The sequence below is a fragment of the Hemitrygon akajei genome, unplaced genomic scaffold, assembly GCF_048418815.1.
Source record: "Hemitrygon akajei unplaced genomic scaffold, sHemAka1.3 Scf000060, whole genome shotgun sequence".
Lineage (NCBI taxonomy): Eukaryota > Metazoa > Chordata > Chondrichthyes > Myliobatiformes > Dasyatidae > Hemitrygon > Hemitrygon akajei.
Window position 1 is genome coordinate 1862391 of NW_027331946.1, and position 12012 is coordinate 1874402.

Genomic DNA, 12012 nt, shown 5'->3' on the forward strand with positions numbered 1-12012 from the left:
TGTGTTGGGACAGTGTGGAGGGAACTTCACTACATATTTAACACCGGTATTCCATCCCCCATCCCTCACGTACTCGGGACCTCGCGTCTGATAGTAACCGTTTGAAATGTAGAATCACATCGATTTTAACTGTCTGCGGAGTGGCAGGAGGGGGTCAGTGGCCAGGAACAGGGCTAGCCAGGAAGGGACTTTGGTGGAGATGAGACCCTGGGTACCCCAGACTCTGCCTGTCCGACCTCCCTCAGCCTGGAGCTGAGACGCTACTGTGTCAGTGTGAGGAGCTCCGACCCACTGTTGCAGTTCACAGGATGCGGGGGGCAGCAGAAACCTCAAATAAAACTCAAGTCTGGCACCAGGGCAGGAAGTTACAGCAGTTTATTGATTTCATCATGACAAATGTAAATTAAACAATGTGTGAGCAGCTGACGTGCGGGAATAAATAAGTTGCTCCCGACTCACTCACAGTCACACACAATTAACTGACCGGCGACAACGAGTGACAGTTTGAATAATCAGTCCCGTTTCTCACCGTCACTCAGCATCGGGGAACCGATGATTATAAAATCACACTTCAGGGCCGTGTCCGGGATCGCTGCAGATCCAGGGTCACTGTCGAGGGATTTGTCCATTTAACATCATTATATCGGCCAGACTGCCGAATGCACCGTCCTCAGCAAAGGGAGCAAAAGGATTCTCTCCCGGGATAATCCCACCCCGGGACACTGGTGTCCCAGACTGAACCCCGGCCCCCGGGCCGTTCCTGTCTGGGTAATTCCCGTGGGGGAGTCTCCAACCCACACATCCTATTGGACAACAGGCGGATTTCACCGAGCTCGAGACTGGAGCTGGTTCCGCGTACCCCTGGCGCGCGGCCATTAAAGGTAACGGCGGTCGTTAAAGCGAAGGGCGGGTTTTAAAGGGTAGGGTGGGATTTAAAGGGGAGGGCGGGGAATCGGCCAAAATGTCCCCATCTCGCGGGCAGAGATGTTCACACATTCAGATGTTCACAGGATCACTGTCAGTCCGGGTCTGGGTTCCTGCAGAGATCTCAGTTCCTTGCTCCCGGTCTCACTGAACCGATTCCCCACCAGCCTGAAACAGATTACACAACAGTGTCAGTAACAGGGGACTGGGGTTAATGTTTCAACAACACTCACAGACAAATATCACCGGGAAACCCACGGATCCGCTGATATTTTATCACATTCAACATCAACACAAATACTCACCTGATCCGCTCCAGACTCGGAAGGGTCAGTATGAGGCGGCGGAGAGCGGGGACAGATCGGTCTGTTAGCGAGTTCCATCCTAGGTTCAACTCAGTCAGTGACGGGTTTGTACTGAGAGCGGAGACGAGATCCTCGGCACCAGAATCTGTGAGACCGACTCTCGCCAGCCTGGAAATGAGAGAGAGTGAGGGTGAAGGACACAGAGAGACAGGAGACAGTACAAATCCCCAGTGTTTATCAGTAACACAATTACTGATCACATTAATGTTCAGTGTCAGACACCCGGTAACTGCAAACACAATCTCCCACAGTCTGGTACTTACTCGAGTTTCTGTATTTTACACTCTGGGTGCCTCAGAGCCACAGACACCAATTTCACTCCTGAATCTCCCAGTTTATTTCCACTCAGGATAAGCTCCGTCAGTGATGGGTTTGTACTGAGAGCGGAGGCGAATTCCTTGGCACCAGAATCTGTGAGACCGATCTTCTCCAGCCTGGAGATGAGAGAGAGTGAGGGTGAAGGACACAGAGAGACAGGAGACGGTACTAATCCCCAGTGTTTATCAGTAACACAATTAGTGATCACATTAATGTTCAGTGTCAGACACGCAGTGACTGTAAACACAATCTCCCACAGTCTGATACTTACTCCAATTTCTGTACTTTACACTCCGGGTCCCTCAGAGCCGCAGACACCAGTTTCACTCCTGAATCTCCCAGTTTATTATTACTCAGCTCCAGCTCCGTCAGTGATGGGTTTGTACTGAGAGCGGAGGCGAGATCCTCGGCACCAGAATCTGTGAGACCAACCTGGATCAGCCTGGAGATGAGAGAGAGTGAGGGTGAAGGACACAGAGCGACAGGAGACGGTACAAATCCCCAGTGTTTATCAGTAACACAATTACTGATCACATTAATGTTCAGTGTCAGACACCCAGTGACTGTAAACACAATCTCTCACAGTCTGGTACTTACCCGAGTTTCTGTATTTTACACTCCGGGTTCCTCAGAGCCGCAGACACCAGTTTCACTCCAGAGTCTCCCAGTTTATTACCACTCAGGATCAACTCCGTCAGTAATGTGTTTGTACTGAGAGCGGAGGCAAGATCCTCGGCACCAGAATACGTGAGACCGACTTTCCACAGCCTGGAGGTGAGAGAGAGTGAGTGAAGGACACAGAGAGACAGGAGATGGTACAAATCCCCAGTGTTTATCTGTAACACGGTTACTAATATTTTTCTTCAGCACGACTGTGCAAGTCGGCCAGTGAGAACAGGGAGAAGAGTTTAAAAGGAAGACAGATTTACAGAGCGAGTGTCAGAGGAGCGGGAGACAGAGTAGGAAGGCTTTGGCTCAACGGGGCTTCGGCGATAAAGGGTCGAGGCGAGGTAGGTTATCTGTTTACAATACAGACAGAGAGTATGTGTGTGAGGCTGGTTTTCTGTGCTCGGTGTCAGATGTGGGAGATCCTGGAGACTCCCAGCCTCCTGGAGGCAACATCTGCACCCGGTGTGTCGAGCTGCAGCTCCTTGGGGACCGAGTTAAGGAACTGGAGATGCAGCTCGATGACCTTCGTCTGGTCAGGGAGAGCGAGGAGGTGATAGAGAGGAGTTACAGGCAGGTAGTCACACCGGGACCACGGGAAGAAGTGGGTCACAGTCAGGAGAGGGAAGGGCAAGAAGCAGGTACTAGAGAGTACCCCTGTGGCTGTAAACATTAACAGTAAGTACTCCTGTTTGAGTACTAAACACAAAGTACTGACCAGGGGTCTCTGCCCGAAACGTTGACTGCTCATTTCAACAGATGCTGGCCGACCTGCTGAGTTCATCCAGCTTGTTTGTACGTCCTGTTTGAGTACTGTTGTGGGCGGGGACGGCCTACGTGTTGGCGGGGGGGGGGGGGGGGGGGGAGGTTGAAGCAACAGTGGCCGTGCCTCCGCACAGAGTCTGTCCCTGTGGCTCAGAAGGGTAGGGAAATGAAGAGGATAACAGCAGTGATAGGGAATCTATAGTTAGGGGATCAGGCAGGCAATTCTGTGGACACAGGGAAGAAACGCGGATGGTTGTTTGCCTCCCTGGTGCCAGGGTCCAGGATGTTTATGATAGCGTCCTCAATATCCTGAAGTCGGAAGGTGAACAGCCAGAGGGCGTGGTACATATTGGTACCAATGACATTGGTAGGAAAAGGGAACAGGTCCTGAGAAAAGACTACAGGGAGTTAGGAAGGAAGTTGAGAAGCAGGACGGCAAAGGTAGTAATCTCGGGATTACCGCCTGTTCCATGAGACAGTGAGTTAGGAATAGAATGAGATTGAGGATAAATGCGTGGATGAGCGATTGGAGCAGGGGGTAGGGATTCAGTTTTCTGTATCATTGGGACCTCTTTTGGGGCAGGTCTGACCTGTACAAAAAGGACGGGTTGTTCATTAATCCCAGGGGGACCAATATCCTGGCGGGAAGGTTTGCGAAGGCTATTGCGGCGAGTTTAAATTATAATTGCTGGGGGGTGGGAACCAAAGTGAAATGACGGAGTAAAGGGAGGTTGTACCACAAATAGAGAAAGTTTGGAGATAGGTGCGAAAGGAAGGATACACAGATGATAGAGAAGGGACCCGCTCAGACCGATGGCTTGAGATGTGTCTATTTTAATGCAAGGAATATCATGAATAAAGCGGGTGAGCTTAGAGCGTGGATCAGTACTTGGAGCTATGAGGTTGTGGCCATTACAGAGACTTGGATGGTGCAGGGGCAGGAATGGCTACTTCAAGTGTCAGGCTTTAGATGTTTCAGAAAGGATAGGGAGGGTGGCAGGTGGAGGCGTGGCATTGTTGATCAGAGTTAGTGTTACGGCTGCAGAAAAGGAGGAAGTAATGGACGGGTTGTCTACAGTCTCTGTGGGTGGAAGTTAGGAACAGGAAGGGGTCAATAACAAGGTGTTTTTATAGACCACCCAATAGTAACATGCACATCGAGGAACAGATAGGGAGACAGATTCTGGAAACGAGTAGTAATAACTGGGTTGTTGCAGTGAGAGATTTTAATTTCCCAAATATTGATTGGCATCTCCTTAGAGCGAGGGGTTTAGATGGGGTGGAGTTTGTTATGTGTGTTCAGGAAAGTTTCCTGACACAATATGTAGATAAGCCTACAAAAGGAGAAGCTGTACTTGATCTCATTTTGGGAAATGAATTTGGTCAGGCTTCAGATCTCACAGTTGCAGAGCATTTTGGGGAGAGTGATCGCAATTATATCTCCTTTACCATAACTGTGGAAAGGGATAGGAACAGACAAGGTAGGGAAACGTTTAATTGGAGTAAGGGGAAATTTGAGGCTATCAGGCTGAAACTTGCAAGCATAAATCTGGAAGATATGAATCTGGAAGATTATAAGGCTAGCAGGAGGGAGATTAAAAATGAAATTTGGAGAGCTGGAAGGGGCAATGAACAGACCTTGAAAGACAGGATGAAGGAAAACGCCAAGGCATTCTACAAGCATATGAAAGGCAACAGGATAAGATGCGAGAGAATAGGAAAGTGTGATAATGGAAAAGTGCGTATGGAACCATAAGAAGTAGTGGAGGTACATGATGAATAATTTGCTTCAGTTTTCACGACGGAAAAGGATGTTGGCGATCGTAGGGATGACTTGCAGTGGACTGAAAAGCTTGAGAATGTAGATATAAAGAATGAGGATGTGCTGGAGCTTTGGATAGCATCAAGTTGGATAAGTCACCGGAACGTGATGGGAGGTACCCCAAGTTATTGTGGGAAGTGAGCGAGGAGATTGCTGAGCCTCTGACAATGATCTTTGCATCATCAATGGGGACGGGAAAATTGTGGAGGATTGGAGGGTTTCGGAAATTGTTCCCTTATTCAAGAAATGGAGTAGGGATAGCCCAGGATATTATAGGCCAGTGAGCCTTACTTCAGTGGTGGGTAAGCTGATAGAGATGATCCTAAGAAGTAAGACTTAAGAACATTGATTAGGAAAAGTCACCATAGCTTTGTCAAAGGCAGGTCGTGCCATACGAGCCTGATTGAAATTTATTGAGGATGTGACTAAGCACATTGAAGAAGGTAGCACAGTAGAAGTAGTGTATATGGATTTCAGCAAGGCATTTGATAAGGTACCCCATGCAAGGCTTATTGAGAAAGTAGGGAGGCATAGGATCCAAGGGCACATTGCTTTGTGGATACAGAACTGGCTTCTCAACAGAAGACAAAGAGTTGTAGGCGGGTCAGATTCTGCATGGAGGACGTTAAGTAGTGCTGTGTCTCGGGGATCTGTTCTGAGACCCCTACTCTTTGTGATTTTTATAAATGACCTGGATGAGGAAGTGTAGGGATGGGTTAGAAAATTTGCTGATGACACAAAGGTTGGGGGTGTTGTGGATAGTGTGGAGAGCTGTCAGAGGTTACAATGGGACATCGATAGAATGCAAATCTGGTCTGAGAAGTGGCAGAATGAGTTCAACCCATATAAGAGTGAGGTAGTTCACTTTGGTAGGTCAAATATAATGGCAGAATATAGTATTAATGGTAAGACTCTTGGCAGTGTGGGAGATTAGAGGGATCTTGGAGTCCGAGTCCATAGGACACCCAAAGTTGCTACGCAGGTTGACTCTGTGGGTAAGAAGGCATACGGTGCATTGGCCTTCATTAATCATAGAATTGAGTTTGAGAATCGAGCTGTAATGAAGTAATAATGTTGCAGCTATATAGGGCCCTGGTGAGACTCCACTTGGAGTACTGTGCTCAATTCTGGTCGCTTCACTAAAGGAAAGGCGTGGAAACCATAGAACGGGTGCAGAGGAGATTTACAAGGATGTCGCCTGGATTCGGAAGCATGCCTTATGAGAATAGGTTGAGTGAACTCGGCCTTTTCTCCTTGCAGCGATGGAGGATGAGAGGTGAACCGATAGGCGTGTATACGATGATAAGAGACATTGATCATGTGGATAGTCAGAGGCTTTTCCCAGGGCTGAAATAACCAGCACAAGAGGGCATAATTTTAAGGGGCTTTGAAGTAGGTACAGAGGAGATATCAGGGGTACGTTTTTTACACAGAGAGTGGTGAGTGCATGGATTGTGCTGCCGGCAGCGGTGGTGGAGGCGGAAACGATAGGGTATTTTAAGAGACTCTTGGATGGCTACATGGAGCTCAGAAAAATAGAGGGCTATGGGTAGGCACATGTTAGGCACAGCTTTGTGAATCGAAGGGACTGTATTATGCTGTATGTTTTCAATGTTTCTATGCTTCTTCTGATCATATTGATGTTCCGTGTCAGACACCCAATGACTGTAAACACAATCTCCCACAGTCTGGTACTTACTCCAGTTTCTGTATTTTACACTCCGGGTTCCTCAGAGCCACAGACACCAGTTTCACCCCTGAATCTCCCAGTTTGTTACCGCCCAGGTTCAGCTCTGTCAGTGATGGGTTTGTACTGAGAGCGGAGACGAGATCCTCCGCACCAGAATCTGTGAGACCGACACTAAACAGCCTGGAGATGAGAGAGAGTGAGGGTGAAGGACACAGAGAGACGAGACACGGTACAAATACCCAGTGTTTATCGGTTACACAATTACTGATCTGATTAATGTTCAGTGTCAGGCACCCAGTGACTGTAAACACAATCTCTCACAATCTGGTACTTACTCCAGTTTCTGTATTTTACACTCCAGGTTCCTCAGAGCCGCAGATACCAATTTCACTCCTGAATCTCCCAGTTTATTACCACCCAGGTTCAGTTCCGTCAGTGATGGATTTGTACTGAGAGCGGAGGCGAGATCCTCGGCACCAGAATCTGTGAGACGGACACGGTATAGCCTGGAGATTAGAGAGAGTGAGGGTGAAGGACACAGAGAGACAGGAGACGGTACAAATCCTCAGTGTTTATCAGTAACAGAATTACTGATCACATTAATGTTCAGCGTCAGACACCCAATGACTGTAAACACAATCTCCCATAGTCTGTACTTACCGCAGTTTCTGTATCTTACACTCCGGGTTCCTCAGAGCCGCAGACACCAGTTTCACTCCTGAATCTCCCAGTTCATTATTACTCAGTCTAAACACAAACAATCAAATTTATGAACAATGGGATTCAAACCATGGGTCTGAGGGAATTTCTCTCACTCAGATATTTCAAGAAACAGTAAACTCTTCAGTAAATCACTGATCGGAGTTCCCATCAATGTCCCTCACTGCCCAGCTCCGGCTTATTCACCGAATGTCAGTAATTTAGTCTGTTGGTGTGACCCTGTCAACTCTACATATTCTGTCCCATTCCCCGATGCTTAGAAAAGTGTTCCTGACATGAGAGGGTCGGAACGGGCATGGATGAAGGATGAGTGAAAGTCCCACAGTGAGGAAGATCTGTGAATGGGAAAGTGTCGATGGGAGACAGTGGAAGAGATAGGTTGGGGAAGACAGAATCTGCAGGAGGAAGGGGATGGGGATGAGAGATCCCACAGGACGAAGGGGAATGGGGATGAGGAGTTCCACAATACTATACTGAAAAGGGAAAAGGGATGGGTCTGAAATGAGAGACGACATGAGCCCATGGGTTCTGGGTATCTGGTAGTGAGCACAGTCACACAGGTGGACTGATGGTGATAGTCACACATGGAGAAGGGCAGGGGAGGACAATCTCACAATGGTATTTCTTTCCTTCTCACTGGGACAGTCTGCTGACGGTCTCTTCTCCCTCACCAGGAAGGGGGTGTGAATCTCTGACCCACCTCCTGCAATCAGTGTCAGTCTGGGTGTCAGTAACCGTGAGAAGGAACATTGTCAATGGACGTGTCACAGGCAGCGAGAAACACGGCCATTCCTGTGATTTACTACCTGTAAGCCAATGGCCATTGTTCACTGATCTGATGAAGTCTCCAACATCCCATCACAAGGAACCACAGAACCCTCCCATCCTTTGGACATTACTGACCGATCCCCTGGGCATTTGACACAATTCTTCTCAATCTGATTTACGACAACTTAATCCAAATCCCTTTACAGCGAAGCAACACAATGGGACAGTTACACAGTTCGGAGTGAGAGATAATATCAAATTACCTCAACTCCTGGCACTTGTGCAGCCCGGGTCCCAGCCGCTGGATTTCTTCACATTGAATGTGGCAGTACTCAAGGTCGAGACGTTTTATTGTATCGCAGAGTCCGATGACGTGAGACAGGACCGCGCAGTCAATCGGGGTCAGTGTCATTCCACTGAAGGAAAGTGTTTCCACAGATCCCAGTGCATCCTGAGCCAGTATACGATTCTGAGACTCAAACAGGTAGTGCAATGTGTTCAGGAGGCTCCTGTTACCAGCTTCACTCCTGTTTCCACTCCGACGTTTAACCTCTTCCTTCACCCAGTCAATCACCCGGCAGGTTGTTTGATGAGGAAATGGACCCAGAAACTCCTCCAGGCCCCGAGCTGTCATTGGGGAGGAGAGACCAGCAGTAAAACGGAGAAATACCTCAAATCGCCCATCCTTCACGCAGTGGGCTTCAGTGAGGAGTTTCAGGATATCTCTGCCATCTGGGATCAGGAAATGTGCGACTGCAGCTACAAACTCTTGGATGGTGAGATGTGGGAATGTGTACACCACGCTCCGGGCAGAATCCTCTCTCTCCAAAAGCTCCATCAGAAAGCCTGACAGGAACTGGGAAGGCTGCAGATTGTACTTGATCAAATCTCCATCTGTGAACACAATCTTTTTCTCGGACACTCCTCTGAAGGCCATCTGACCAACCCTGAGAAACACATCACGGGGGTTCTCAATCTCACGGCCGTGGTTTTTCAGGATGTTGTAAATATAGTAGGAGTACAGTCGGGTGATGGTCTTGGGAACTCGCTGCGGGTCCCTGACTCTTTGTGTGAAGAAGGGGCCCAGTGCCAGAGCGAGGATCCAGCAGTAGGAGGGGTTGTAGCTCATGGTGTACAGGATCTCGTTCTCCTTCACGTGTTTGAAAACAGCTGCTGCCACTGTCTGATCTTCAAAATGTCTCATGAAATATTCTTTCCGTTCCTCACCAACAAATCCCAGGATTTCAGCCCAGACACCGATCTTCGCCTTTTCCAATAAATGTAACGCTGTGGGGCGGGTGGTCACCAGCACTGAACACCCTGGGAGCAGTTTGCCCTGGATTAAACTGTACACAATGTCAGACACTTCACACCACCACTCAGGATCTGGGCACTGGCGCTTGGGTTCTGTATCTCTCTGACTGTCAGAAAAATCGATTCTGTGCTTGAATTCATCCAAACCATCGAATATAAAAAGCAATCCCTCTGGGTTCTTCCAGACCTCTCTCAGTAAATTCCCAAAGTAAGGATACTGATCCAGAATCAGTTCCCTCAGGTTTATTCTGTTGTTAATGGAGTTTAAATCCCGGAATTTGAAACTGAAAACAATTTGGAACTGTTTGTATATTTTCTCCGTGGCCCAGTCATGAACAATCTTTTGTACCATTGTTGTTTTCCCGATCCCCGGGACTCCGGCCACTGCTGCCGAGCATCCCGAAGTTGATCGTGCAAAAAATCTTTTCATTTTGTTTTGAAAACTATGTGAGTGACGATTCTGAAACAGATGAGTAATCCAGATTTTCTCCAGCTCTCCACGGAGATGTTTCTCTCTCCACTCCTCGTGGTCACTGCCTCTTGCCAGCAGCTCATGTTCCACCAGTCTCCGATCTCGAACAGTAGAAATGACCGTGAGCTCAGCGTATCGATCAATCAGCTGGAAAACCTTCACCTTCTCCCTCATCAGGATCGTGTTCACTCTCAGTGTTTCAGTTTGTGCCCGCAGAGTCTCCTTGTGTTTCTGTTGAACATCTTCCATGGGAACAGACAGTGGACAAACTGTTAGATGCCTCAACTCAGAAATCAATATTTAAGCACACAAGCGTTAGCTCAAAGCTATTGCATTAATGAATTTACCAATGGATACTCGTTCAGTAAAGTAAATTTTGATTAACAAACTGCTGACTGGACAGAGAGGCCTGGTCCAGATAAACACCAGAACAAAGCTGTTGCAGTAAAGTAAACTTTAGGCACGTGCGGGGTCTCACAGTGTGTCAGGATCCTGTCAGGGTTGTGTGGGGTCTCACAATGTGTCAGCACTGTCAGTGGTGTTTGGGGTCTCACAGTGTGTCAGGACTGTCAGGAGTGTGTAGGGTCTCACAGTGTGTCAGGATCCTTTCAAGTGTGTGTGGGGTCTCACAGTGTGTCAGGATCCTGTCAGGTGTGTGTGGGGTCTCACAGTGTGTCAGGATCCTGTCAAGTGTGTATGGGGTCTCACAGTGCGTCAGGATACTGTCAGGTGTGTGTGGGGTCTCACAGTGTGTCAGGATCCTGTCAAGTGTATGTGGGGTCTCACAGTGTGTCAGGATCCTGTCAGGTGTGTGTGGGGTTTCACAGTGTGTCAGGAACTTGTCCGGAGTGTGTGGGGTCTCGCAGTGTGCCAGGACCCTGTTCGGGGTGCCTAGGGTCTCACAGTGTGTCAGGCCCCTGTGAGAGGTCTGTAGCGTCTCACAGTGAGTCCAGATGATAACAGGAGTGTCTGGGGTCTCGCAGTGAGTCAGTACCCTGCCTGGCATGTGTGCGTGGGGTATCACAGTGCGTCAGGACGCTGTCAGGGTGTTGTGTGGTCTCAGAGTGTGTAAGGAACCTGTCAGGGGTGTGTGGCATCTCACGGTGTGTCAGGGCCCGGCCAGGGGTGTGTCTGGTCTCACAATGTGTCAGGACCCTGTGAGGTGTGTGGGGTCTCACAATGTGTCAGGAACTTGTCAGGGGTGTGTGGGGTCTCACAGTGTGTCAGGACCCTGTCACAGGAGTGTGGTCTCTGACAGTGTGTCAGGACCCTGTCACAGGAGTGTGGTCTCTGACAGTGTGTCAGGAACCTGTTGGGGCTGTGCGGAGTCTCAGAGTGCGTCAGGACGCTGTCAAGGGTGTTTGGGGTCTCACAGTATTTCACGACCCTGTCTGGGGTATGTGTGGGGTCTCACAGTTTGTCAGGATCCTGTCATGGGTGTTTGGGGTCTCACAGTGCGTCAGGACTGTCGGTGGTGTGTAGGGTCTCACAGCATATCGGGAACCTGTCAGGGGTGTGTAGGGTCTCACAGTGTGTCAGGATCCTGTCAGGTGTGTGTGGGGTCTCACAGTGTGTCAGGATCCTGTCAGGTGTGTGTGGGGTCTCACAGTGTGTCAGGATCCTGTCAAGTGTATGTGGGGTCTCACAGTGTGTCAGGATCCTGTCAGGTGTGTGTGGGGTCTCACATTGGGTCAGGACCCTGTCAGGTGTGTGTGGGGTCTCAGAGTGTGTCAGGATCCTGTCAGGGAGTGTGTAGGCTTTCCAATCAACGTATTCGGGTGAAACTGCGAGCGTAGAAAAACATTGATTGTTGAAATGTTTATTTTAGAGAATTATGTTCATCAGTAATAATGCGAGAGATTTTTTTTTTGTATTCAGAAATATATGTGGGATTTTCACTGCCGTGACTGTTCCCTCGCAAACAACATGGAGAACAGTGAAGAAGAAGATTGCATGCAAATTGTAGAGAATTATCAACGCCTTAATGCAGGGAAACGGAGGAGTTTATTGTCTGAATGTGGACTGGAAATGCATTGACAGAGGTGACAGAAAAGTGAGCAGTTTGAAAACTTCCTCGGGTGCAGTTTGAATTAATTGCAATTTAATTTATAGATATTTTCAGTCCTTTCCACCTTTCTTGCCGCAATCCCTCAACCCTCGGTTTCTCTGTCCTAATTCCCATCTCTCA

General features: G+C 48.6%; 1 protein-coding gene across 4 annotated transcripts in view; it reads right to left on the reverse strand.

Moving 5' to 3' along the window:
- Positions 1–397: 397 nt before the first annotated feature.
- The window catches only part of LOC140721737 (NACHT, LRR and PYD domains-containing protein 12-like), a 78021-nt gene continuing 66406 nt past the window's right edge, over positions 398–12012 (reverse strand). For all 4 annotated transcript variants that reach the window (XM_073036539.1, XM_073036541.1, XM_073036542.1 and 1 more), the window contains 9 exons: positions 8302–10066; positions 7211–7297; positions 6886–7056; positions 6560–6730; positions 2205–2375; positions 1879–2049; positions 1553–1723; positions 1230–1397; positions 398–1092 (listed from right to left, as the gene is read on the reverse strand). In XM_073036539.1, coding sequence (XP_072892640.1) covers positions 1005–1092; positions 1230–1397; positions 1553–1723; positions 1879–2049; positions 2205–2375; positions 6560–6730; positions 6886–7056; positions 7211–7297; positions 8302–10066 — 2963 coding nt within the window. In that variant the 3' untranslated portion in view covers positions 398–1004. The remainder of the gene's footprint in view (positions 1093–1229; positions 1398–1552; positions 1724–1878; positions 2050–2204; positions 2376–6559; positions 6731–6885; positions 7057–7210; positions 7298–8301; positions 10067–12012) is intronic.